This window comes from Gobius niger, assembly GCF_951799975.1.
Source record: "Gobius niger genome assembly, chromosome: 8".
In the NCBI taxonomy this organism is placed as follows: domain Eukaryota; kingdom Metazoa; phylum Chordata; class Actinopteri; order Gobiiformes; family Gobiidae; genus Gobius; species Gobius niger.
In genome coordinates, this window is record NC_136859.1 from 8937923 (window position 1) to 8965710 (window position 27788).

A 27788-nucleotide genomic window follows, 5' to 3' on the forward strand; every position below is an offset into this window, starting at 1 on the left:
ATGATCCAGGTAAGGAGGGTTACTGACACAACAAAATAAGTCACAAGGGCAGGGTTAACAATGCCCGCACATGAGGGGTTGGCAAGATGGCGTCGTAGCGTAAACACCTTGTTCTGTCCGGCTCCGGTGGTATTCGCTAAAATATCCGATCAAATAACGTGTTCACCTGGTGAAACGTCACGTGCGTGTGTGTGAATAGCTCTATAATGAGCTTGACCGACTATTTTTCAAAAATGCCCGACCCAAAGCCCAAATCCAAGAAAAGAAGCGCTGGGGGGAAAAATGCTAACAGCGTGGCGGAGCCTGACGAAGCTAGCGACGTGGAAGCTACTATCACCGATGCTGAGCCCAGGAGCGAAGTGGATCAAAGTATTCTACTAGCTCTGAGCAAGATAACGGATAACATCACCAAGTCGTTTGACGCCAGGATTGACACTGTACTTGCTGCTATCCATGATCAGACATCGCAAGTACAACAGCTGGGAGCCCGTGTCGATGATGCCGAAGCTCGGATCTCAAGCGTCGAGGATACGACAGATACTCTGCAGGCCACCGTGCGAAAGCTTGAGAAACAAGTCAGCGACATGGCGGATCATATGGACGACTTGGAGAACAGGAACCAGAGATGTAACGTCCGCTTGCTCGGTGTACCAGAGGGCACCGAGACCAAAGACCCGGTTACTTTCTTTGAGTCGTGGCTCCCGTCCTATCTGAAGCTCACAACCAAGACTGGGAAGATCAAGTTGGATCGCGCTCACCGCTCCCTCGCTCCCAGAAACCCAGGCTCTGAACGGCGCCCCAGACCCATCATCATTAAGTTTCACAACTTTACCGACAAACAACGAGTGATGGCCGCGGCCCGACGCCTTGCAACAGAACCGGACCAACCCGCTGACCGGACCCGCGTCTCCATCTTCAACGACTACTCGGCGGCACTGGTCAAGAAGCGCAAGGCATTTGACGCTGTGAAGAAAATCCTGAGGAGCAAGCATGTGGAGTACGCGCTCATGTATCCCGCTACCCTGAAGTTGACCATCAACGACATTGAGAAGAAGTTTGATTGTCCAGAGGCGGCCGCTGCATACGCGGATTCGCTGGAGGACTAGTCATTTTCCCAAAGATTTTCCAGCATGTGCCTTTTAAAGCGTGTGAGTATCAAGTACAAACATTATTGACAGTCTTAAAGTATTCCTCCCTTTTTATTTTCGGGTCGTGCGTTGCAAACCAGGTGAAAATGTTCCACACCGGGTGCTTGGCAGACTGTGTTTAGGTTTATGAATAGGCGTGAGTTAAGCGCTGGTTGCTGTGTTACGCACAGGAGGACGGTTTTTCCCTACATGTTCAGTAGGGTTGTTGCCAAGTTTTTGTTTTTTTTGTTTTGTTTTTTTGGTGTTTTGTCTGTATGTGTGTTTAGCTCTGAATGTTCTTTATTCTATGTTATTATTGCACAGCTCCTTTTTTGTTTTATTTTCACATGGCTTTTTCATTTGGAGTGTGGTGGATCTTTTACCTATACTCTATGTGAATACCAACAATGAGTAAGTTGCGATTATGTACTTGGAATGTGAGGGGCGTCCACAATCCCATTAAACGGAGAAAAATATTTACGTGTCTTAAGAAAGATGCCATAGATATAGCTTTGTTACAGGAGACACATCTTGATGACAAGGAGCATTTGAAGCTACAGCAAGGGTTATTCAGCCAAGTGTTTTTCTCATCTTTCACAACAAGAAGCAGGGGAGTAGCAGTGTTGGTCAAGAAAAACTTGCCATTTAAAGTATCTGACTGTGTTAAGGATCAACGGGGCCGTTATGTTATAATTAAAGGAATTTTCCAGGGTCAAAATATAGTGATAATGAATGTATACTTTCCACCTGCTCACCCAGTCAATTTTCTTACAAAATTATTTATGGACCTAGCTCCACTCATTATTAATTCTACCATTATCATTGGTGGGGATTTTAACATGATATTAAACCCACTCATTGATAGATTTCCCTCCAGTGCCACAGCTCCCTCAACTAGTGCCAATGCGCTTCATGCTATATGTGATGAGTTTGGGTTGATTGACGTTTGGAGAAGCGTTCACCCGTCAGATAAACAATATACATTCTACTCTGCTCCTCACAAGTGTCAAACTAGAATTGATTACTTTTTTCTTCCGCGAACTGATTTTTATTCAGTTTCATCATGTGAAATTTCCAGCATAATCATTTCTGACCACGCTAGAGTAATTATGGATATCAACCCTAGATCACCACTGCAGCAGTCCCGCCATTGGAGACTTAATACTATTATTCTTAGAGATGAGAATTTTATTACACATTTTTGTACTGAATTTAAGGCATTTCTGTCAGTCAATACTCCATCGGCCAAAAATGCTTCCATTTTATGGGAAACCTGCAAGGCCTATGCCAGAGGGCTAATCATTTCATACTCTGCAACAAAGAAGCGCCAGAGACAGGAGAAACAAAAATCCTTGGAAAGTGAACTGATAGACAAAGAAAGGGCCTACGTGGTTTCTCCTTCGCCACCATTGTGGGATGAAATCACCACACTTCGATCAGCTCTCAATTGCCTACTCACTAGGGACGCAGAGCAAAAAATTAAATATACTAAACAGAGATTTTACGAACACGGGGACAAACCCGGAAAGTGTCTGGCGTACCATGTTAAAAAGCGGGCAGAATCTTTAACAATTGCAGCCGTGTCTGATGGGGAGGGCCATAAGGTATATGAGAATAAATTGATAAATGACTGTTTTAAGAATTTTTACAAACAATTATATTCTTCTGATCAAGCTCCAGAGGCGGAAAAAATAATGGACAATTTCTTTGCACAATTTGAATTACCAAATTTGGTGGAAGAGCAGCGGACCGTCCTTAACAGTCCTATAACTAAAATGGAAGTTATTAAAGCTATTAAATCCTTACAAAATGGAAAGTCGCCAGGACCTGATGGGTTTTGTTGTGAATTTTATAAATTATTTCAAGATATTCTTGCAGAACCTTTACTCAATATGTTTAATCACTCCTTCATAACAGGAGAATTCCCACAAACATTGAAGGAGGCCAATATAACTTTAATTTTAAAGAAGGGGAAGTGTTCCGAATCTTGTGCATCTTACAGGCCTATAGCACTTTTAAATGTGGATAGAAAGTTGCTCTCCAAAATCTTAGCCTCACGTTTAGAAAATCTCTTACCATTATTAATAAAGGAAGATCAGACAGGTTTTATAAAGGGCCGGAATTCATCAGCCAATATTAGACGCCTACTGAATGCAATTCAAGCTTTCAAACAAAATTCTCTTAATGGTCTGGTGCTTTCTCTTGACGCGGAGAAAGCATTTGACCGAATAGAATGGTCCTCTCTATTTTACACATTGGGTAGGTTTGGTCTTGGTGAGAATTTCATAAAGTGGGTCAAAATAATATACAATGGACCACAGGCAGCAGTTTTGACCAATGGATTCCGGTCTGAATACTTCACTACTCAAAGAGGGGTAATGCAGGGCTGCCCTTTGTCACCCCTCCTCTTTGCTCTGGCCATTGAGCCTCTGGCTGAGGCTATCAGGTCAGCACCTAGAATAAGCAGTATACAAAGTGGACACTTGTGTCACAAAATAACCCTGTACGCAGACGATGTTTTGATTCTCTTGACTGACCCGGAGACGTCAGTACCGGCTCTTATAGATGTAATCAACAGTTTTAGTAGTTTTTCTGGCTATAAGGTAAACTTGACCAAATCAGAGGCTATGCCTCTTGGTACTCTCTCAACAATACCAACTACAGTGCCGGCCTTCCCTTTCACATGGTCTCCCAAGGGGTTTGTGTATTTGGGTATTTTTATCACTCCTTCTTTTGACCAATTATACAAAGCCAATTTTGTGCCAATACTTAGCAAAATTAAGCAGGATTTAGAGCGATGGGCCTCTCTCCCTGTTTCTTGGTTAGGTCGTATATCTCTGGTTAAAATGAATATATTACCTAGGCTTTAATATCCTATTCAAATGATTCCGGTTCTATTCTCTAAAAGGGTATTGAAGGATATAAATGGATGGCTCAGCTCTTTTATTTGGAATAAACGCCGACCTAGGCTTAAGATGGCAGTATTGTATTTACCAAGTTCAATGGGTGGTTTAGACATGCCCAATATTAAAATATACCAACTTTGTGCACATTTAAGATTTGTGAATGATTGGGTCAAAGGTAAAACTTCGATATGGTTGGACGTTGAGACAGCATTGTCACAGTGCAGACTTCGTGATTTGTTATTTTTTAATAACTTAAAAGAAATTGAAGCTTACTGTACAAATCCCATAACCATCAATACCCTAAAGGCATGGTGGCTTGTACGACATCTTGAGGGCAGATCAAAAATAACATCTATGTTCACTCCAATAATTAACAACCCAGCCTTTCCCCCGGGTTCTTCGGATCCTGGGTTTCAACAGTGGTTTAGCAAAAATATTAAATCACTCATTGACCTTTTTTCAAATAATAGACTCATGTCATTTGAACAGCTTACTAACACTTACAACCTGACCAAACAAGATTTTTTTCGCTTTTTGCAAATAAGACACTACATCACCCATAGTACAACTCTTAGTGATCACCTTGAAATATCTGCTATTGAGAGAATGCTGTTTCAACAACGACTGAAAGCATCTCTGAGTTCATTTTACCATGTTCTGAACAGACTGTCTGCTTCTGACACACAGAGGGTCAAGGGTGTGTGGGAGAGGGAATTGTCCGTCACTATAAATGAAGAAATATGGGATTCGATCTGGTCTAATGCAAAAAAGATTTCAATTTGCACTCGGACAAGAGAAATGCAATTAAAAATTATACATAGAATACATATATCTCCTCACAGACGACATTTCTTTAACCGCTCTCTCTCCCCTCTGTGTCTTAAGTGTAAAACTGATGTGGGGACATTGACTCATTGTTTCTGGTCTTGTCATAAACTTCAGGTATACTGGACTCAAATTTTGCTTGAAATTCAGAATATTTTTCATATTAATATCGAGATGGACCCTTTGTCCCTGATTCTTGGACTTTCAGCTAAACAAGTGAAAACAGCAGTTGGAAAAAGACTGTTTAATATTTTAACATTTGCTGCCAGGAAAAATATCCTTTTACACTGGATTACTGACAAAGTCCCATCTGTCGGTGGTTGGCGCAAAATTATTTCGGAACTTATCCCCTTGGAATACCTGACAAGTATCATACACACCAGCATAGACCGGTTCTACAGAGTGTGGCGCCCGTACTTGGACTATATTGGACCTGACCTTTCATCTATCCTTTTAAAAGGATTCTTGTACAATTGAGTTGTATTATATACACTGTAAATTTCATCCACCACCTCCTATAATTTGTATATATATATATATATATATATATATATATATATTCAGAGCTGTTGTTTTGTTTTGTTTGGTGCCTGGTATAGGCACTGTCTTGTTTTGTCTTACTAAATCTAAAATGGCAATAAAAAGAATGAAAAAAACAAAAAAAACAATGCCCGCACATTATACATTAAAATGGATGGTTTAGTTGTATAGATATAATATACCAGCCACCGACAAGGCAGGGTTCATATTTGAATATACATATAGTATAATAAAACACTGACTCAAGTCTGAGAGCTGTACATCATCACATTCTGCAGTCTTACAATCTGAATGACTGTATGTGCTGTTTTCAGGACCTCCAGACAACTGTGAGAAAGATCGCTGAGTTCCTGGGAGCAGATCTGACCCAGGATCAGCTGAGCAGTGTGGTGAAGCACAGCACCTTCAAAAACATGAGCCAGATCCCAAAGTCCAACTATGAACTGGCACCTGATAGGATGTTTGACCACAAAGAGGGACGCTTCATGAGGAAAGGTGACATATAAGTGATGGTCGGAAGGATTGAAGGCCAGGCCCGGCATAATCTCCAGACAGACAGGTGGACAGACAGACAGGTGGACAGACATAGGTGATGGTCAGAAGGATTGAAGGCCAGGCCCGGCATAATCTCCAGACAGACAGGTGGACAGACAGACAGGTGGACAGACATATGTGATGGTCGGAAGGATTGAAGGCATGACCCAGCATAATCTCCGTGAGATCTGAAGTCCGGAGAAGCACAGAGTTCATCATGGTGGCTGTGCAAAAATATATTTAAAAAAAATAACAAGGAAAAATTGCACTAAAGATTAAGCAACAGGAGAACTAAACTTTTGACAGTCGGTGAGAGAAGGGATGCTTGTTCAGAATGACACAGGATTTAAGAGTATTGAGCGATGCATTACAAATTTGCATCAGTGATCGGTGTGATACAAAAGCAAGAAATGATTGGCTGTGAGCAGGACACTCCTGCTTTACCACTCATACAGTGATGAGTGGTATGTCAGCTATGGTTCTGTCAATCTGCCCCAGGGCAGCTGTGACTACATATCTGCTTGGATATAAATTAACTGTCTACGTTCTAGGTACCATTGGGGACTGGAAGAACCACTTCACAGCTGCTCAGAACGAACGATTCGATGAAGTCTTCAACCAAGAGATGAAGGACTTTCCAGTTCCATTTATCCAGGACATTAAAGACATCTCATGCATTTAGACCAGGGGTGTCCAAACTACGGCCACGGCTCCAAATTCTAAAAATGTGATAAATAACATAAATGAAAATCCATAAGTAGAAAGCTGTCATGAAGGCTGTTTTTTTTTTTTTTTTAAACTTTAAGCATATTCAATTAAAAAGCAGAGTGAACATTTTTATTGAATTTGCTAACTTTGATACAATAGAGGTGAAGTTATATATCGGACCTTTACTGAGTGTGGCCCAGTTGTTTGTATATTTTTTCCGTATGTGGCCCACAGTGAAAAAAGTTTGGACACCCCTGATTTAGACGATCAGAACAAATAATCTACAAATATGCTCCTTTATCATTTAGTCAAACACAATTTGCTGATAATTATGTCAGCAAATGATGGCATAATGTATGTAATTCTGAAATAATACTTATGATTAATATAGTTGTGGAATGATTGTTTTTTCTAGAATACAGACTCTAAATGATGCCACGTGCTTAGAGAATTTTATCACTCAGACAGAGCAGTAACTACACCAAAATAACACAGCAAATGTGCAAATTTAGTTTTTGCCATCTCTTCATAATAATGTGGTTAAAATGGCTTAGTGGGGGAGGTCCAAGAGATTGCCAATAATCCCCTAAAGTCAGCCCTGTTTGCCATCAGAAGTTCGAAGGGGTACCATTTCTGAGGCAAGTGGTGCAGTTTGAGAATCGCCACAGCTTATATCATGCGTTTTTAATATGTGTATTTGACTGAATTTAATCTCTGTGACCTGATCATTTTCAGTTGTGTGTATTAAACAGACTATGACCTCAATGACTAACTCATGTTTTTATTATTCCACTCAGTCGTGATCTTGGTCAAAAGTTGTCAGAAGTAGGATTATATTGTCAAGCATGATATGAAGTTGGAAGAAGCTCATCCAGGCTTGACTATAACATATGCACAGAAAGGTTCATCTCCAAGTTTGCATCATTTCCAAACTAGTTTTAACCATATGATCTGGCAAATGTGAATGCATGGGAGTCATCCTTTGCTTAGATAATTCCAGACTCTACTAATATATTAAATTTCTAGGATGGAGAAAACCTGAGCAAACAGGCAGCGAAGTCATTTGAACAGAGTTATTTCGTCATGAAACTCCCCCTCTGTAGATTTGTTTAGGTCATTTACTACAGATTTTACTGCTGACTGGTATAAACTCAAGCACCAGCCACTGAACGTTATTAAAAGGACGTCCGTGTTCAAGGCCCAAGAGTTACACTGTTCATGAACATGTCAAGAACATGTCACTACAAATAACAAATCTGACTGCACTGATTTGAGTTTGGATCGAGGCGAGAATGAGGGCAGGGTGACCAGAATGACATAATGAATACAGAACTTTCTCATGTTGTTGACTAAGAAGGGTAGTTGGTAGTAGTAGTAGGGAGAGGGAAAATGGACCTTCCTTTTCTTGGAATGATTATCTGACTAATGCTTTGTCTGACTCATTCAATTCACAATATCATGTTTCTATGCTTCTTTTTTGTTTGTGAACTTTGAATATGTATACGGATGTTATTGTGCCTTTTGGTCAGGACTCACCAGGTTGTCCTCTGTTGATCACCAAAGTCAATCATAACAAACACATTTTGACATGAAAAATGTTTATGTAATTGGGAGCAAATCAACACTTGTCCACCACTCACTAAACCCAATATTACATTTGAGCTCATTTACCTCATGACAGAGAAAGGGTGAGGAAATATTTGCCGAGAAATTCACACATTATTTCTTTAATGCTGCATAATACATTTCAATCAAAACAAATCACAAAACCTGTTTTTATGTATATTTATTTGTAAAAAGCAAAATGTCCCATCGCCTGTTACACTGAACAAAATCATTTATTTCAATTGCAAGCGACATCTTATTCTCATGTTCTTATAATGGACACAGTGAACTGAAGATGAATTGCAACTCTGGCAATTTACAGTACAACAATTCCCACAACATTTTATATTAATTGATCACATAATCAACTATGTCTGTGGGACATAAAGTAATTAGTAGAAACACTGTGCTTTGCCTAAATCAACTGGATCTCCCCATGATAAAGCGAGGTTACCTTTGAGAGCAGTCAGTAATGAACTGATGAGTTTCCACTGCGCCACATGAGAGGGGCAGTGCCGTGGGATTACAGGTGGGATTAAGTCATTGTTGGATGTTGTTTTAATCTGGAAATGGGTTGTGTTTTAAAGGTCCAAATGTCTAGTTTTTTTAACCTCTTAACCCCCTCCTGAAACCGAGCCTGTTTTCTCCAGTTCGGCTTTACCCAAATCTAAAAGCTTCTTGACTAGAGTTTAAAGCCTATAGGCCTGAGTAAGGCCTTATTTGAAAGCCCTAAAACTGATCTTAACCGCTTGTTTTGCCCCATTTTTAAGTGTTTTTTGTCGTGTTTTCATTTTTTTTTGGTCATGTTTTGGTGACTTCATTGCATTATTATCACTGGTTTGTTACTTTTTCATAGTGATTTTTTTTGTTGCTTTTTCATCAATCTTTAGTCATGTTTTTGTCGCTTTTTTGTTGTGTTATTGTTGCTTTTCCAACACTTCTGCCGCATTTTTGTCACATTTTGGAAGCGTTTTTGTGGTATTCTCGTCTTTTTTGTCATATTTTTTTGTGTTTTTACTTTTTTGTGTTTTTTTGTTGTTTCGTAACTCTTTACCCTTGTGTTTTTGTTCCACTTTTTTTGCTTTTAGATTTGGGTAATGCCCAGTGCATAATTTGATTCCCCGTTTGGAAGAACGCATTTCCACAATTTTCAGTTTTTCAGAGTAAAGGATCCAGGAAATATTTTGGAGGATCCGACAAAAAAAAAAAAAAAAATCAGATATAATGGTGTTTAACGAGTGTTCTGGCAAATGTTTTGGCTTGTTCCCCCAATCCATCACATCAAACCAAAAGTGTTCCAGAAAATACTAATTAGCAAAATCAATTAAGCACTGGTAATGCCAAACTAGAGAAAATGTGCTCGATTAAGGTGGGGGTTAAGGGGTTAAATTTGGCTTATGCTGTTTTGTCATCTTTTGTTTTTTTCTTTCTTTTTACTTCTGGCCTAACGTGAATCCCCATTTCATGCACAAAAAAATTCAAAAATAAACCCGAGGAAAATGAGTTTTGCACTGAACGGTTTCATCCAGCACCTGTAGTTCTATGTTTACACCACTAGATGGCGCCACACACTCTCCTCTCGCGCTGCCTCACAGCGAAGAAGACAGCAGCTGTCTGAGCCGTTTTCGAAAACACAGAAATGAAAGAAAAACGAACCGTATTTCACAAATAGTCAGACAATTCAGCGGGTTATCCACAATTTACATCAACCGTAAGTATATCACGATCAAAGTGCATTCATCGTTGCTATTTGTGAGGAATCTGCGTAAGAATGCTTGAATGTAGATTTGTGTCGAGGCTTTTCTGTGCTGCTCATGTAGCAACGTTATATCATAAGGTCTTTGTTGGAAGCTTTCCCATTTTCTGTTATGCTCCTGAAAAACATTACATCTGAGGCGGTCTTTTCTGAGATCTACTAATAATACAATACACATTACATACTACATTTTTGCTTTTCAGGTTTGTTACTTAGTTAAAATGAAAACAGAAGTTGTTTGTGGGACTAAAACTATGACTAAAATGTCCAGATATTTTCGTCGACTAAAAATGACAAGATAAAAATGAAAAGAAGAGACTAATAAACTTCCAGTGACAGTGTGAAAGAGCCATATCATCTTTTACATTCACTGGCTAAGGAACAGCTCTGTGCTTTGTCCATGTGGAGAACAAACATGAGGCAGAGGATTTTAATAAATATGATTATATATATATTTTTTTTTTTAAAAGAAGAAGAGTCTGCGTTAGAGAGGTTTTATTGAACTGAAATGTGTTCGGGGCTCGGACAAGATTGCATTAACGATATGGAATACATGACATCGATGGATGGTGGCCAGAATCTTCCCCCGGAGCCCGGACACTGGTGGTGGTAGGAGACCCGGGGCGGCCGGTCAACCCGATGAGCAGGCCTGAGGAGAGACCAGGCGGAGGAGGGGCGGAGGAGGATCGCAGCACGGCTGGGAAATGGTCGAGTGATTGACCGGGGGGGCTTAAGAAGGGGATCCTGGGCGATGAGCGGCTAAAGGAGGAACATGCAGCTGCGATGATTGGCTGACATGAAGGTGCGGCTTGAGCTGGGGCTGTGATTGGATGATTTGTGAAGGTGCTGTTGATGAGGGATGAATGAAAGCTGCAGGTACGTCTTCCAGGTTGAATCTGCGCTGAAGCTTCATTTTAGTTTTAGACGACTACTAAAACTCGACTAAAATTGAAGAGAATAAATCTATTTGACCAAGTCTTGACTAAAACTAAACAACATTTTCACTGCAAAAGGGCCTTCTTTGGAAAACCCCTGTAGTCTGGTGTATTTCCGACTTGATATTTTCCTTTCAAGTCCAAGTTTGATCCTGCTGCATAACCATAAGTAGAAAAAAACAAAACGCCTGCTTTGTTTGCCAATCAAAGGTACACAATGGACACAATTGGGTGGCATTTTTTGAGAGAGAAGAACAAATCTAAAACTTCACTCTGAGCTCTCTTTTATTTCCCTGTAATAACAAATAATACCTGATGGATGTGACAAATTGTTTCACTGAAGCACTTTTGTGAAACAGTTGTAAATGCTCCAATGAACCTGTAGGTGTCACTGCAGGCAAGAAAGCTACTGCTACTGTCTGTTGGCATTTCTCACCTGTTGCCTAGAAAGTGCTTGAAATGTATCTCTTTAAAGTTTTACTAACCCTGTTCTAAACTTCTCATTGCCTGTGTCCCTGTAGGTTTCACAATGTTGACTTGTGAGATCTGTGGCGAGGAGCTGCTGCTGGAGGAAGACCTGAAGACTCACTTGCTACTGAGCCATGCAGAAAACGAAACGCACTGCCCATTCTGCTCTCTGTCTGGAGTCACCTACGACGAGCTCGCTTTCCATATCAACATCGCACACCCGGAAAGCCACAACGGCACCCCTACCAGAACCAAAGACTTGACTCCCCCCCCAAATAGTCCTGAGTTATTCACCTCTACTGATTGCAGCGGCACAGACAGTGAGAGTTCAAGTACGTCTAGTCCTCCCGTCGTCAAACCAAAAGCAAGTAATGCGACGGGAAGGTCGAGTTTGACGTCAGAAACGAAGCCAAGAACGAACCTGCATCAAATTAAGAAACACAGCAGCGAGAGTGCAGGTGGGACTGACAAAAAGAAGAGGATGTGTTCGCCTGCCAAAGGTTTGCAGTAACATAGTCCAGCATGTCAAGTAAAAGTATACTTAAACTCTTAACCCCCACCTGAAACAAGTTTGGCATTACCCAAATCTAAAAGCTTCTTGAAAATAGAGTCAAAATAGCGACAAAAACAAGGGTTCATTGAAAACCCAACAAAAGAGCATGAAAAACACGACAAAAAGTTCTGATCAGTTTTGTAGGTCTTAGTTTGCATATGAGGCATTACTCTTGCCTACAGGCTGTAAACTCCAGTCAAGCTTTTAGATTTGGGTAAAACTAAGCTAAAAGAAAATGCGCGGTTAAGAGGTTAAGTAAAAGTATAAAAATACCCACTGACAGGTGTACCTTTTGTTTTCGTTTAAAGATGAGGAGTTGTGGAAAAATGGGCAAAATCACCCATGTTATTGGCCACGAAATCCTAATAATGGATGGAGACCATTTTATGTTTGTGGGTTTTTTTGGTGGACATATTAGATGCAACATTTTTTTATTTTTTTTATTTGATTTCTTGAGTTTAAAGGGACTATACGGACCACAACTGTCTCTAAAATCCTGCACTGTCACTCAAAAAGTTCTTCGGATCAGAATTGCCTCATGCACAAGCTTAATATAGAAGGTGCAGTTACACGTATGACCTGAGGTGGCAGTAGTGAGTACAAAATGGCCATCTTGCATCTAGCCCCTTTAAATCTCAGATCAGGCAAGGGATTAGATACAGTATATTAAAAATCCTCCTGCAGTGCCCCTTCAGTGCCTCTTTCTTCTATTGCATGATATGCCTGCATGTGGACTAAAATCTGTATATTTTTTATTTTTTTGTAATTCTATCTATTTGGCCATTGTGGTGAATGTCTGTTGACTCTCTTGTCACTTCAGAAAGGCAGCTCCCTTGTCCCATGTGTGCGTTGGTCTGCAGCGACTCTTTCACCCTTCAAGAACACGTGGAACTGCATCTGGACCCAGCTCAAGGTAAAAAGTACAGTGCCCTCAAGGACTTTTGGGACCCACACTGTACCACACAAGATAGTGAAAATGCTTTCTTTCAGGCGGGAGTCAGTTCCAGTGTCCGATGTGCTCTGTGGTCTGCTCCGACAGCTTCACTCTTCAAGAACACGTCGAGCTGCATTTAGATCATGGAGCTTCTGTAAACGGTGGGTGCGAGTGGAGCGTCCTAAGCAGTTATTGAAGCCACACATTTTATTTTAGAACTGTTTGGTCTGCAGGCTTTATTAGCTAGGACAAGTCGGAGTGAAAAAGGGGGAAGAGTCAAGGCTCAAACCTACGTGGCTGGGATAGAAACAGGTTCATGTATGTGGCAATACTAGACCAGTGTTTCTCATCTGGTATGGCGTCGGGACCCAGGAATGACAAGCCACGACACAAATAAGAATATGTAATCTATAACACAAATGTAAACGTCTAAAATCGCCATTCCAAAATGTTCTACTTTTTTGCATAAATCACTTGAACAACTTGATGTCTTTCCAAAACATTATCCTCTTAACCCCCACCTGAACAGAGCACATTTTCTCCAGCTTTCCATTACCCAAATCTAAAAGCTTGGGCTGGAGACCAACTTTTGGGTTCTGACCCTCCAGTTGAGAACCACTGCCTGCACTGTAGTCATAATATTTTGTACTATCTTCCAGTTGGATGTAGACCTACAGAGTCAGGTTTCTTTAGATTAATCATAAGAGTATGACTGTCATTTGTATTGCTAATTATATTGCTATGATATCTCTCTTTTATGCTACCCTTGCCCTATTGGCTAGCTGACATTTGCTGTTTTCTCAGTGAGCCCTAGTTCAGACCTGAGACTGGCCCGTAGACTTCAAGAGGAGGAGGAGCAGACGAGGAGAGAGGAAGAGGCCCGGGTGGAGAAGGAGCAGTTCAAGAAGCTACAGGTCAGACAGTCTTGAATGTAATTATAAAAACGGTCAGAAAGCATGGGGTTCTGAGGAAGAACGTTTAGGTCGCTAATCTCAATCCCATATGTTAAAACAAGATGAAGGGTGTGACAGGGAGTAGGTTTTTTTTTACCTTTTGTTCAAAGCCATCCGGGAAAAGGTAAACTCAGATTTCCCCTCTGTGCATCTTGTGTCCCTCCAGAAGCAGTTTGGTCTGGACGGGAGTGGGGGCTACCGTAAGCAGATGGAGCAGAGGCTGGAGAGGGCAGTGTCTCGTGGGCATCTGGATCCAGCCGAGTTTCACAGTAAAAGAGCTGAAATGATGGAGGCTCTGGCGTCAGGGTGCGACGACGGCAAAACCAGGACTCAGGGTAAGAGTGGTCTTATGTTAAGTTTATTTTTACATTTTAGAATGTCTTTATATGGAAAAGACTGGACACCTGGTGCAGCAGAACCATGGAAACCTGCCTGTACATTAATAGCACCGTAATTAACACAATCAAAACTGCTCACAGAGGGTTTGTTGATGATTTATGGACTTAAGCCTCTCAACCAAGTGCATTTTCTCCAGTTCAGGTTTACCGAAATTTAAACGGTCACAGCCTATAGGCCAGTGTAACGCCTCATTTGAAATCTGAGACCTCTAAGAAACTCATCTAAATGGATCTTTTTCCTTGCATTGTCATCACTTTTTCCCCATCGCTTATTGGTTAGGTTTTCATCACATTTTTGCCACATTGTTGTTGCTTTTTGTCACTTTTTCATCCCTTTTTTTGTCACTTTTCTATCAGCACCAAGGTCTGTGCAGCACCAAGGTCTGTGTCACTTTTTTGTTGCTCGTTTTGTCGCTTTTTTGTTGCTCTTTTGTCATTTTTTGTCATTTTTTCCCATCCCTTTTTTAAATCTTTTTTTCTATTGCCCTTTTTTAGGCTTTTTTGTGGTGTTTTTGTTCTGTTGCTCTTTTTTGTCACTTTTTGTTGCTCGTTTTGTCACCTTTTCATCCCTTTTTTTGTCACTTTTCAGTTGCCCTTTTTCTAGGCTTTTTTTGTTGTGTTTTTGTCACTGGATGGCTTTTTTTTTTTTATCCCTTTTTTGTCACTTTTCTGTTGCTCTTTTTTGTCACTTTTTTGTTGCTCTTGTCACTTTTTTGTCACTTTTTCATCGCTTTTTTGTCACATTTTTGTCGCACTTTTGTCACTTTTTTCAAGAAGCTCTTAGATTTGGGCAAAACCAAACTGGAGAAAATGTGCTTGGATCAAGAGATGTTGCAGTTGCAGAAAAAGAAGTGACCGGATCCATTATTTTGTTTTATACAACAAAATGTGCCCTTTAACACTGGCCTTCATAGTAAAACGCGTGCCTCTCTTTCCAGGCGTCCTGAAGGCCTTGTCTGAGTATTACCAGACTGACGGCAGAGACTGTGTGCACGTGTGGCTGAGCGCGGACACAGATCACTACTGTTCCTCTGAGGGGGACAAGGGCTGGGGCTGCGGATACAGGAACTTCCAAATGTTGCTCTCTTCACTGCTCAGGCTGGAGGATTACGCTGCTGTCCTGCCAGGTAATCTGCAATTGTATTTTTGATCACAGCGCAAAATGGTAGCAACAGTTTGCTAATGCAAATGACAGCAAATCAAGCCTGGTACAGAAACTCTAATTGAATCACCTAAAGAAACTCTGTTAGAGTGGCCAAGTGTTTGTGTAAATTGGTCCGAAAAAATATTGGTCAAGAATATCGACAGATCGGTATCGGCCTTAAAAAAAGACCCATATTGGTCGACCTCTAACCATTACTGTTTGACTGTTCTCTTATATGTTATTGCCCTCGAGTGTCTCAAACTTGATTTAAAAACATGCATAATTACTATATGTAAATTACAATCACCGGTGTGTGCGATTGACCTTGCATTCCTAGCAGATAAACGTATTTCTTGTCCCGCAGCAGACATGGCGGTGCCCAGTATCCCGCAAGTGCAGGCTCTGATTGAGGCGGCCTGGAGAGAGGGGCTGGACCCACAGGGAGCCACACACTTTACCAACAGGCTCCAAGGAACGAGGGCCTGGATCGGAGCCACGGAGATCTACAGCCTGCTCACCTCTCTGCGTGTCAGGTCAGGACTAAACAAGATACAAAATACAAAGGGAAAATGAAGATAATAAGATTTAGATGGAACGATATGAGCAAAAAAGGTTAATTCTATGTGCCATATGGGGCTCCACCCATTGGAGCAGCAGTTAGTGAGAAGCCTGTCACATGCCTTCACAATCACAGTAGTTGTTTTTGTGTAGAGAACAATAAAAAGTTCCCCCAAAAATATAAAACAAAAGGATTTACATGGACTAGTGCTGCAGCTATTGATTATTTTTGTTATCGAGTATTCTATCGTTTTTTTCATCGATTAATCGAGTAATTGGATAAATTACACTTTTGTGTTTGTATACAAGTGACTTCCTGTTTCAAATCCAGCACGCCAAAATAAAAGCACACAACTCGTCTCATTGATTAGTTCAGCAGGTGCTTGCACCATTACAAGAATATAATTAAATACACACATTTTAAGTGTTTTGTCTGTTAATAGTTAGGCAGAAAGAAAATTGAACTAATGAATAAGGTGGTGCTTTTATTTTGGCATGCTGGATTGAAACAGGAAGTCACTTCTTGGGCGGTAGTATGATTTGAAGAGTCAATTGTATCAATAATGTGTATCAATACAAAATATGATTTCCTAAAATGAACTTGCAATTGTCAGTTATTCCTCAAAATTTTATTCAAAGCTACAAATGCAAGGGCAAAAATAAATGAAATATACAGCCTATTTCCTTAGGTTTATCAGAAAAATAAATTAATTAATAAAACGGGTGTAGCCACTGCAATAACCCATCTTAGAATAAAGATTAAATATAAAAATACTTTTTAAAAGAAAATATGTTCAAGTACAAAAGTTTGCACAGCAAAGAAAGCACAAGCTCCTCACACAGACACAGACAGGCTAAATGCACACTCTGCACATTTAGTCAGATAGAGCCTATATCGCCAAATAAAGATCCAGGAGCAGAGAAACAAAACTCTGACAGAGCGCGGTAGGATCACACACTCAGGGACGAAGGAACATGCCTCTCTCCTCTCTCGCACTTGACTTCTCAATAAAAAGTAGTGGAAGTAGTGGAAAGACCATACCAACTATTTTATGATCATTTTGGAGTAAAACATCTGATCAATTAAACTACATCGCGTGTTTCCGTGTAAATGCGGTGCATTAAATAAGCTCCATAAACAAACAGTAGGGCAGTTCCACCCAAAAATGTGAAGATCTCCGGTTTACCATATTTAGATACTTTGCATGTATATATTTTTTTCTTTCTCTCATTTGACAATTTTGTCATTTTTTTTTTTTTTTTTTAATGTTTATATTTTCTTTCCGATTATCTCAGAGCTCATATTGTGGACTTCCACCAGCCCACGGGCCCCGGAGAAACCCACCCACGGCTGTTCGAGTGGGTCAGACAGTACTTCAGCCAGGGCCAAAACAGCAGCAGACAGCCCCCCCGAATCATCCACACCGCTCGGCCCCCACTCTACCTGCAGCACCAAGGTCTGTGTCAGATAACAGTGGTTAGCTCTGTGGCCTCCCAGCGAGACGATTTCATTTAACAAGTTTGCATTTTCTCTCCTTGAACATAGCGGGTTTTCAGGCTAATACTTAACATTTCATGAACACAGCCTATTTCAGTCCATTCGTTTTAGTGTTAGCCTTTGGAACATGACATTTACCCAGCAGACCTCCCCAGTCTCAGTGTATTGTTCGTGTCTCTCAAAGGCCACAGCCGCACCGTGGTGGGTCTGGAGCAGAGGAGGAGCGGCGCTCTCTGTCTGCTGATCCTGGACCCTGGCTCCACGGACTCAAACCTCAGGAGAGTCCTGAGACCAGATTCCGTCTCCTCAGCCCTGAAACAGATCAGGAAGTTCCCCTCTGCACTCAAGCACCGGCAGTACCAGCTGGTGGCAGCAGAGAGCGTCCTCTCTGATCATGACAAACAGGTGAATGTCTATATGTACTATAGGGCCTTCCTCCCTAGACCACTTTGTTGACTTCCTTGGTCCTCCTACGAACCACGCGTTCTGCTACTGCCGCAGTAAAGTGCCATTTTGATGGTACTTTAATCAGTCATGTTCACAGCATTGCCTTTGTGTTTGGGGATAATAACAAAGCAGTTGATTGACAGCTCACTTAAGCTGCTCAGATCGACTTACCAAATCCTCTGTGTGTCACTGCTTGCCTTTACCTCAACATGTTTAAGTGTGGTTCTGATCATATTGTTCTGTTTTCTTTTGACAGACGAGGATCTTGAACTCAAAGAACCTACGTGCCGAGAGGATTCCATGACTTGACCCTCTGTATCTCAGGATAAACATGCTGCTAATATTTCTACAGGTTTTATTTCTGTTCATTTAATAAACATCACGTTTAAAAAAAATAAACTGTCTTGTACGTGATGCTTGAGGAACAATTAACAGGAAATACTGTCACCAACCTTGCCTGTGTGACTGTGGTGAGTGCGGTGCACTCTAGGGTGAAGGGAAGTAATATAAAACCCAAGATGTTGGTGGGTAAAAGAAAGTTTACAATTTATTTGAGATATTGAAGGCAAATAATAACAACAATAGTAGGCTCTAAATGGAGTACAAAAATAGTCCAAACGAAAAAACAAACAGATGCAATGAATTTACCAATCTAGTGTCACACAATAGGTGTGTTTAAGATGCGGTTGCGGGTCGCCTGGATGGTCGGCGAGAGTAGCCGGCGCAACGGGGGCGGAGAAAAAAAGTCTGAAGCCCATCCGACCCTCCACATGCAGAGAACAACGAGAGCGGCCTCAGATCACGCAGCGTTTCGTTCAGATATCGCGTTCATTTAAAGTTTATCCTAAATAAAAGTCATTTGCCTCCTGCTGTGTTTCCTTTACTCCAGAGACATCATTCTTCATCAGAGAAAGCTTTCCCATTTGTTTGTTTGTTCAAGTTTGTGAGATAAAACACGTCCTTTTAAATCATTAGTTTGTTCTGAAAAGCATCAAACATGAGCTCTATTTTAGGGGGCGATGCATAACTTTAATAGTTTCAGTCATAGTTTATTTGTTCAGATCTAAAGAGGAGAGGGGAGGGGGCGAGGAGTACGTTTGTGATCACAGCAGACTCGTATCCTATCACCTGAGCGTGAGCCGCGGACAGGTGGGCGTTTTCCCGTCATGCACGGGGCTGAGGAGCCGCTGCAGTTGCCTCTGGAGAGATTCAGCGGCTGATCAAGTCGGCTGCTCTCGTTGGGGTCTCACGATCTTTCCGTGCCCCACGTGCCCGTGACATCAGAGCCCGTCTGGAGCAAGTCGGACAGAAATCTAACCGGCACCGTGCGTCTGCAGTCGGCTGTCAAAACTGCGTCCGTCTGGTTCATCTCAAACACACCTAATCATAGGCTACGAGAGACACATCTGAGTCTAAGGCGAGCTGCACCACTGAGTCCCAGCCGCCCTGAACGACAGATGAGCGGCACTTTTATTGCTCCTCCGTGCTGATAGGTGGAGATTGGAGGTGATTGGAGAGGCGTGGAGGCGCTGTACCAATCAGATATCCGGAGATGACGAACGAACCACCACCAGGGAAGGAAACCAATCCACGAATCCGAGACGAGGACTCCAACAGCAGCATTACCATATTAAATAAGGCACAACAAGATCAGAACACATGGGGCGGAGAGAAGGCGTGAGCGGGCCCTTGCCAAGCACCGTAACACTCAGCTATAGATATTCTGGGCCCTATGACAGAAAAAAATTATGAGCCCCCCATATTCAAAAAATAACATAAAATAAAATAACCTATGTACCTTAAACAGCTATTTTAAAAGTACTTTTGTAAAAGTAGGCCTACTTAGGTGTGACGGACGGATGGATGGATGGATGGATGGATGGATGGATGGATGGATAGATGGATAGATAGATAGATAGATAGATAGATAGATAGATAGATAGATAGATAGATAGATAGATAGATAGATAGATAGATAGATAGATAGATAGATAGATAGATAGATAGATAGATAGATAGATAATAAATGATCATTATGAGTAAATGGTCACATTTATATAGCACAGTTCTACCTGCTTTTAGACACTCACAGCGCACATCAAGGAACCAGTCACCATTAGACACATTTGACCTATTTGTTTTTATTATTGTTTCAGTTTGCACATCAGATTTTTTACTGACAATCCGCATAATGCCTTATTTAGCCTGTAGGCTACAATTGTAAAAAAAAAAAAGAAAAAGAAAAAAAAAAGTGAAATTGTCTAAAATGTAAAAATGTATTTTTTTTAATTGCAAAAGTATGTAATTATGTCTTTAAAAACATATCTCCACTTCGACTGCAGTGTCACCCTTTTAATTTCATATGAGGTGTTTTAATGTTGTAAAAACCTAAAAGCTCACAGCCCTATGTCAGGGGGGCCCAAACTTTTTGTCTCCGAGGGCCAAAATGAAAAAGTGCCTCTGAGTCGCGGGCCAAACACGGCGATGTCAAGCACGAAAAACACATATAACTGCAAATTATAAAGTTACTTTATTAGATTTTTTCGATAGCCCACATTTGCATTTGTTTCTATCCATGTAAATAACATGCTATATTAAAACAAATGGTAACTATGGCAAAAGAAAGGAACTAAAGAAAAATAAATCAACCATTGTAACATTTTAGTGCAAAAAAAACAAAAACACCTGTATCTACAGCACCTACAGTAACTTTACCTCATTTGTTAACTGAAAACAAATGCCACATTAGATTATTTTGAAAGTGTCAGCTCAGCATCAATTCTTTTATAAGTCACTTTTTAACATATACAGTTGTTGACGTCAACAACCTTTGCAATAAAAAATGGAAAAACTGTGAAAGTTGATGCCACAACGCTCTGTAATTGATAAACACCAGGACACCACACCAATGTTTCCTTCACTTTGTGAAAGGAGTGAAACAGCGCCCCCAATTTGACGCTGGTGGTCAAAAAGTGTACTGCATCCATATTTACCTTTGAGAATGAATGGAAGAGAGTTAGTATTAACCACACACAGCGCAAAAGTAGGTCACTCTCTGGCGGGCCAACAGAATTGTTCCGGCGGGCCAAATTTGGCCCGCGGGCCCCACTTTGGGCACCCCTGCCCGATGTTCAGGAGCTACTTCCTGTGATGTCATCGAGTTCACTTCTTCCAAACGTTGAAAAAGCCGAGTCCACACTACTCGTGAACTCCACAAGTCCGTCCTCCGAGTCTGCACCCGCAAGTCCGTACCCAGGAGTCTGAGAATTGAAAAACGGCCGCTATCTCCTGTGGGCTTTGTGGTGGCGACGTGCTGTGGGCTCCCGCAATACCTGGTTTGGGCCGAATCTCACCCCAAAAACTGCGTTTCTCTGCATTATCATCCAGGTTAGTTCTACATCCTCTTCTGGTCCTGCCTATGCCAGCTCTGCTTGACATTAGGTGTGTTTGAGATGCCGCTGCGTCTCGCCTGGATGATCGGCGAGAGTAGCCGACGCAGTTTATTTACTTAGAGATTCATTTAGATAATATTAGTAAGTTCACTTTTTCGGGGGCGGAGAAAAAAAGTCTGAAGTCATTTGCCATTTGCCTCCTGCTCTGTTTCCTTTACTCCACATCATTCTTCATCAGAGGAAACTTTCCCGTTTGTTTGTTCAAGTTTGTGAGATAAAATACGTCCTTTTAAATCAGGGGCGGACTGGGACTGAAAAACAGCCCTGGACTCTGACTAGCCTTGCCCAAACTAGCGTAATTGTGCACTTCCACAAATACATAATTTAACCTCTTACCCCCCGCCTTAACACTAGCGAGTGCATTTTCCTAGGGCTGCAACTAACGATTATTTTGTAATCGATTAATCTATCGATTGTTTGTACGATTAATCGATTAATCACTTGGCTGTGAATGGTGTAGGAACATTTTATTTTTTCAATTTTTTTTTATCACATAGCTTCAAAACTACAGACCCTAAATATAAAATCAAAGTAGGTTTTCATCAAAATTACATTTTTTTTAATGTCATTTTTGCTCCATTTAAGTGTGTGAACCAGAAAACGATTAATCGATTACTAAAATAGTTGTCGACTATTTCAATAAGCGATTAGTCGTCGATTAATCGATTAGTCGTTTCAGCCCTACATTTTCCCCAGTTCGGCTTTTTATTATTATTTTTTTGACTGGCATCATCAGCAAAAAGAACTGGAAAGGTGGTCGTAGAAACAGAAGCAAAATCATTAATATAAATAATAAATAACAATGGTCCAAAAATTGAGCCTTGTGGTACACCATGCTCCACGGAATTCCTTTTAGATTAATTTGTTGTTTTTTTATACTGGGCTTTACCCAAATCTAAAAGCTTCTTGACTGGAGAGCAACAATGCAACGCCTCATTTGAAAGCTAAGACCTACAAAAGTGACGGAAACTTTTCGTCACGTCGCCACATTTTTGTCATATTTATGTTGTTTTTTTAATGATTTTATCTATCATTTTTTGTCCGTGTTTTTCTCATGTTTTTGTTGACTTTTCATCCCCCTTTTTCTCGCTATTTTGATGCTTTTTAGCTTTTAGATTTGGGTAAAGCTCGGTTGAGGCGGGACTGGTGGCCCGAGAGCCAGTGGCCCTTCTGTGCTCTTCCAGAATGGACATATGGCCAGTCCGCCCCTGTTTTAAATCCTGAGTTGTTCTGTAAGAGCATCAAACATGAGCTCTATTTTAGGGGGCGATGCATAACTTTAATAGTTTCAGTCATGGTTTATTTGTTCAGATCTAAAGAGGAGAGAGGAGGGGGCGAGGAGCACGTTTCTGATCACAGCAGACTCGTATCCTATCACCTGAGCGTGAGCCGCGGACAGGTGGGCGTTTTCCCGTCATGCACGGGGCCGAGGAGCCGCTGCAGTTGCCTCTGGAGAGATGCAGCGGCTGATCAAGTCGGCTGCTCTCGTTGGGGTCTCACGATCTTTCCGTGCCCCACGTGCCCGTGACATCAGAGCCCGTCTGGAGCAAGTCGGACAGAAATCTAACCGGCATGCACCGTGCGTCTGCAGTCGGCTGTAAAAACTGCGTCCGTCTGGCTCATCTCAAACACACCTACTGATTGTCTTCAGTCCGGGACGACGGTCCGGCCTGCAGTGATGCGTTTCCAGAACCCACCCTGAATATTTTGCCAGTTCGTTTGCTTTGCATGTCCAGTTAATTTGCTCATTTTCTTTCCATCCATTACGCTACAGATGGATTATCTCAAACCACAAGTGGGATTAAAATACACTGCACTCTGAGGTTAATTTCAGTCAGAAAACCGAAACCCAAGCTATTCATCTTAAATTGAGGGTTGGACATATTGTAATTCGAAGCTGCTGTGTTCATTCACCAGAAGTGCAAATAGAGACAGGGTGAATGTTCTTGAACTTTCCTCTGTAAGGAACATGGTCAAGGCTTAAGCTCTGGCCAGAAAAAATGTGACGTTCACGAAGAGATAGGAGATGAGTTGAACTTGGGTCAAGGTCATGAAGGCTTTCTCTCAGTAGTAGAGGAGGCTGAACCAGGCTGAACCATGGGCATGTACACCCCCTGTTGTTGTGGCACATAGTTCTCTTGGTACATATTAAAGTATTGCATTTGGTTTCCATACTGTCCTCTCCATCCCCTTCCCCTGTTGCTACGGTAATTATTATTCCTTGACCCCTCGGTATAGGGACAGCCTCTGGCAAAATGGCCAAAATTTTTGCAATTGTAACATTGTACGCTCACAAGTACGGAGTCTGCAGTCTGAGAATTGAGAAACGGCCGCTATCTCCAGTGGGCTTTGTGGTGGCAACGTGCTGTGGGCTCCCGCAATACCTGGTTTGGGCCGAATCTCACCCCAAAAACTGCGTTTCTCTGCATTATCATCCATGTTAGTTCTACATCCTCTTCTGGTCCTGCCTATGCCAGCTCTGCTTAACATTGATTGTCTTCCGTCCGGGACGACGGTCCGGCCTGCAGTGATGCGTTTCCAGAACCCACCCTGAATATTTTGCCAGTTCGATTGCTTTGCATGTCCAGTTAATTTGCTCATTTTCTTTTCATTAAAAGTGCAAATAGAGACAGGGTAAAGGTTCTTAAACTTTCCTCTGTAAGGAACATGGTCAAGGATTAAGCTCTGGCCAGAAAAAATGTGACGTTCATGAAGAGATAGGAGATGAGTTGAGCTTGGGCCGAGGTCATGAAGGCTTTCTCTCCGTAGTTTTCCACTAGAAGTGTCTTCCTGATGCCTTATTGATTGACTGCGGAATTCTTCCGCAGTCAATTATTGGTTTTCATGTTCTTTATTATTATTCCTCCATCTTTTTCCCGATTTTCTAGAGCTTTCAGCACCTTCATGCTTTGTGCAATTTATGCAAGTTATGCATCAAAATGTTCCGCATGTTGAGGAGAAGGGTGCTATTACTTTTGGGACTTCTGCAATTTACGTTTTTTCCGCAATCGGCCAAAATGTTGGAGATTTTTCCCATTGACTTATAATGGGGCTGCCGCAAATCCATGCTTTTCTGCACTTTTTTCCGCATTTTATGCAATTTCTGCACTTTGTGCATGTTCAGCTTATGCAACTTGTGGGTTTTGAGAAAAAATTGGCCTTCTGCAGATTTCCAGTTTTTTTTATACGAGAGTTTGAAATTTTTGCATTGGTGTGTATGGGGGAATCCAGCCAATGGGGAGAGTCCAGGCCTTTCAGCCATTTGTGCAGCTTCTGCCAATCAAGCACTGAGGCCATTTCAACAGTTTGACCAGTTTATGGAATATAAAAGTTTATGCAACATTAATAATTTATGCAAAGTAACCACTTTATGCATTTTGAACCGTTTATGCAACTTAAGAGTTTATGCCATTTAGGATTTATGAATTTTAAAGAGCTTATGAAATTTACATAATTTATGCAAATGAACCCATTCATGCATTTGACCATTTTATGCAGTTTATACAGTTTATGCAACATGACATTTTATGCATTTTACCAGTTTATGCAAAATAGATTATGCAAATTAACCACTTTATGGAATTTAAACAGTTTATGCAATTAAAGCACTATAATGCAATTTAATAGGGATTTTCGCATATAACCAATTCATGCAATTTGAACATTTTATGCATTTTACCAGTTTATGCAAATTAGATTATGCAAATTAAGCAATTTATGCAATTTGAACAGTTTATGCAATTTCTGCATTCGCTTTCCGCAATTCCGCAGTCAATCGCAATGGCGCAGCCATTGCATTTCTAGTTTGGAGTTGTTTTTCACAACACTGGTGTGGGCACGTCTCCAAAGATTTGAGCAAAAGAAATGGGGTATTGTTACAGCAATGTGCGTGTGAAAAGATTGGTTTCAACTTAAAGCACATAGATTAAACTCATAAACATTCAATAGCATTATAAAATATAACATAACATTAGCCAAAAAGCATCAATTTCCCACAGTGTCATTAAATCCTGCTGTGGTTGTGGTAGAGGAGGCTGAACCATGGGCAATGCTGTATCTACCATTGAGGTCATCGAGGTCCGGACCTCGGTAAAATTTTAGCTTTTTTTTTTTTTACACATTGAATCCTGCGCAAATGAATGTTGTAAACACGTGCTTCTACAGGTGGAAGAGCCTCTAATTCAGACGTGGATGAGCTTGTTATGAACCTAAACGTGTCCACTTTAAAACCGAACCTCATGGGCTGCTTTGGACCCGAGTGCGTAAAACTCTGCGGAGGCGGGGGCGCGTCAGCCTCACTACAACTGCGGTAAAGTGGCCCGCCACTTCCAAACCCACGGTAAAGTGGCCCACACTTGAAAAGATGTTGCGCCTTTTGCCGGTTACTTACGGTAATAGCAGATTTCCTCGTCGTACAGCTTGCCTTTTCCGTGCAATTTCGCTATGAATAAAGTTGTGATCATCACTCTTTTGTAGCTAATGATGTGTGTTCATTAATTTAGTGAAATAGAGTTGCGCGCACGCGCGCGTTTGTTTGTTTGTGTGCGCGCGCGCGGTGGCTAAAACTTCATATTTCTACCACAGTAGTGGTCACGTGACGGCACGGACAGATGACCAGCGTGTATTGAGAATATAGGGAACTATAAAATAATATAAGCTTTGATATTCATCTTCATTGTCTTTTATTCCCTACTTCATGCAGTTTTATAATAATAATAATTATTATTATTATTATTAAAAGATTATAAATATTATAATCATTTTGACAGGGCACCAAGGACGCTCCAAATGGAACAAAATTCAGGTTTTCAAAATTAAAAAAAAAAAAATCCTTAAGAGGTTTGCAACTAGTTTCACTGCAGACATGGCCTCAGTGCTGCCCCCTATCGCCCTGCCAAAACCAAGTCCACTTTTACAGTGGAAATCTGAAGAAAACTGAGGTAGAAAAAGGCCAAAATGGAACAAAGAACAGTTTTTCAAAAATTCTTTAAAAAAAATCCTTAAGAGGTTTGCAACTAATTTCACTGCAGCCATAGCCTCAGTGCTGCCCCCTATCACCCTGTTGAAACAAAGTCCACTTTTACTGTGGAAATATGAAGAAAACTGAGGTTGAAAAAGGCCAAAATGGAACAAATTTCAGGTTTTCAAAAATTCTTTAAAAAAAATCCTTAAGAGGTTTGCAACTAGTTTCACTGCAGCCATGGCCTCAGTGCTGCCCCCTATCGCCCGGCAAAAACCAAGTCCACTTTTACTGTGGAAATCTGAAGAAAACTGAGGTAGAAAAAGGCCAAAATGGAACAAAGAACAGTTTTTCAAAAGTTCTTTAAAAAAAATCCTTAAGAGGTTTGCAACTAATTTCACTGCCGACATGGCCTCAGTGCTGCCCTCTATCGCCCTGCCAAAACCAAGTCCACTTTTACTGTGGAAATCTGAAGAAAACTGAGGTAGAAAAAGGCCAAAATGGAACAAAGAACAGTTTTTCAAAAATTATTTAAAAAAAATCCTTAAGAGGTTTGCAACTAGTTTCACTGCAGACATGGCCTCAGTGCTGCCCCCTATCGCCCTGCCAAAACCAAGTCCACTTTTACTGTGGAATTTTAAGAAAACTGAGGTTGAAAAAGGCCAAAATGGAACAAAGAACAGTTTTTAAAAAATTCTTAAAAAAAAATCCTTAAGAGGTTTGCAACTAATTTCACTGCAGCCATAGCCTCAGTGCTGCCCCCTATCGCCCTGCCAAAACCAAGTCCACTTTTACTGTGGAATTTTAAGAAAACTGAGGTAGAAAAAGGCCAAAATGGAACAAAGAACAGGTATTCAAAAATTCTTTTAAAAAAATCCTTAAGAGGTTTGCAACTAGTTTCACTGCAGCCATGGCCTCAGTGCTGCCCTCTATCGCCCTGTCAAAACCAAGTCCACTTTTACTGTGGAAATCTGAAGAAAACTGAGGTTGAAAATGGCCAAAATGGAACAAAATTCAGTTTTTCAAAAAATGTTTAAAAAAAATCCTTAAGAGGTTTGCAACTAGTTTCACTGCAGACATGACCTCAGTGCTGCCCTCTATCGCCCTGTCAAAACCAAGTCCACTTTTACTGTGGAATTTTAAGAAAACAGGTTGAAAAAGGCCAAAATGGAAAAAAAATCAGTTTTTCAAAAAATATTTTAAAAAATCCATAAGAGGTTTGCAACTAATTTCACTGCAGACATGACCTCAGTGCTGCCCTCTATCGCCCTGTTGAAACCAAGTCCACTTTTACTGTGGAAATCTGAAGAAAACTGAGGTTGAAAATGGCCAAAATGGAACAAAATTCAGTTTTTCAAAAAATGTTTATAAAAAATCCTTAAGAGGTTTGCAACTAGTTTCACTGCAGACATGACCTCAGTGCTGCCCTCTATCGCCCTGTCAAAACAAAATCCACTTTTACTGTGGAAATTTGAAGAAAACAGGTT

The 27788-nt window shown here is 41.0% G+C and overlaps 1 protein-coding gene across 1 annotated transcript; it reads left to right on the top strand.

Annotated features, from left to right (window-relative positions):
* The first annotated feature begins 9852 nt into the window (after window positions 1–9852).
* Window positions 9853–18267, top strand: zufsp (zinc finger containing ubiquitin peptidase 1). Its single transcript, XM_079560657.1, is given in 11 exon segments — window positions 9853–9956; window positions 11458–11904; window positions 12778–12936; window positions 12939–13052; window positions 13696–13805; window positions 14011–14179; window positions 15181–15369; window positions 15754–15919; window positions 17241–17401; window positions 17627–17847; window positions 18146–18267. Coding segments are annotated over 10 exon segments (1776 nt in total). The 5' UTR covers window positions 9853–9956; window positions 11458–11465; the 3' UTR covers window positions 18194–18267.
* Window positions 18268–27788: the final 9521 nt, after the last annotated feature.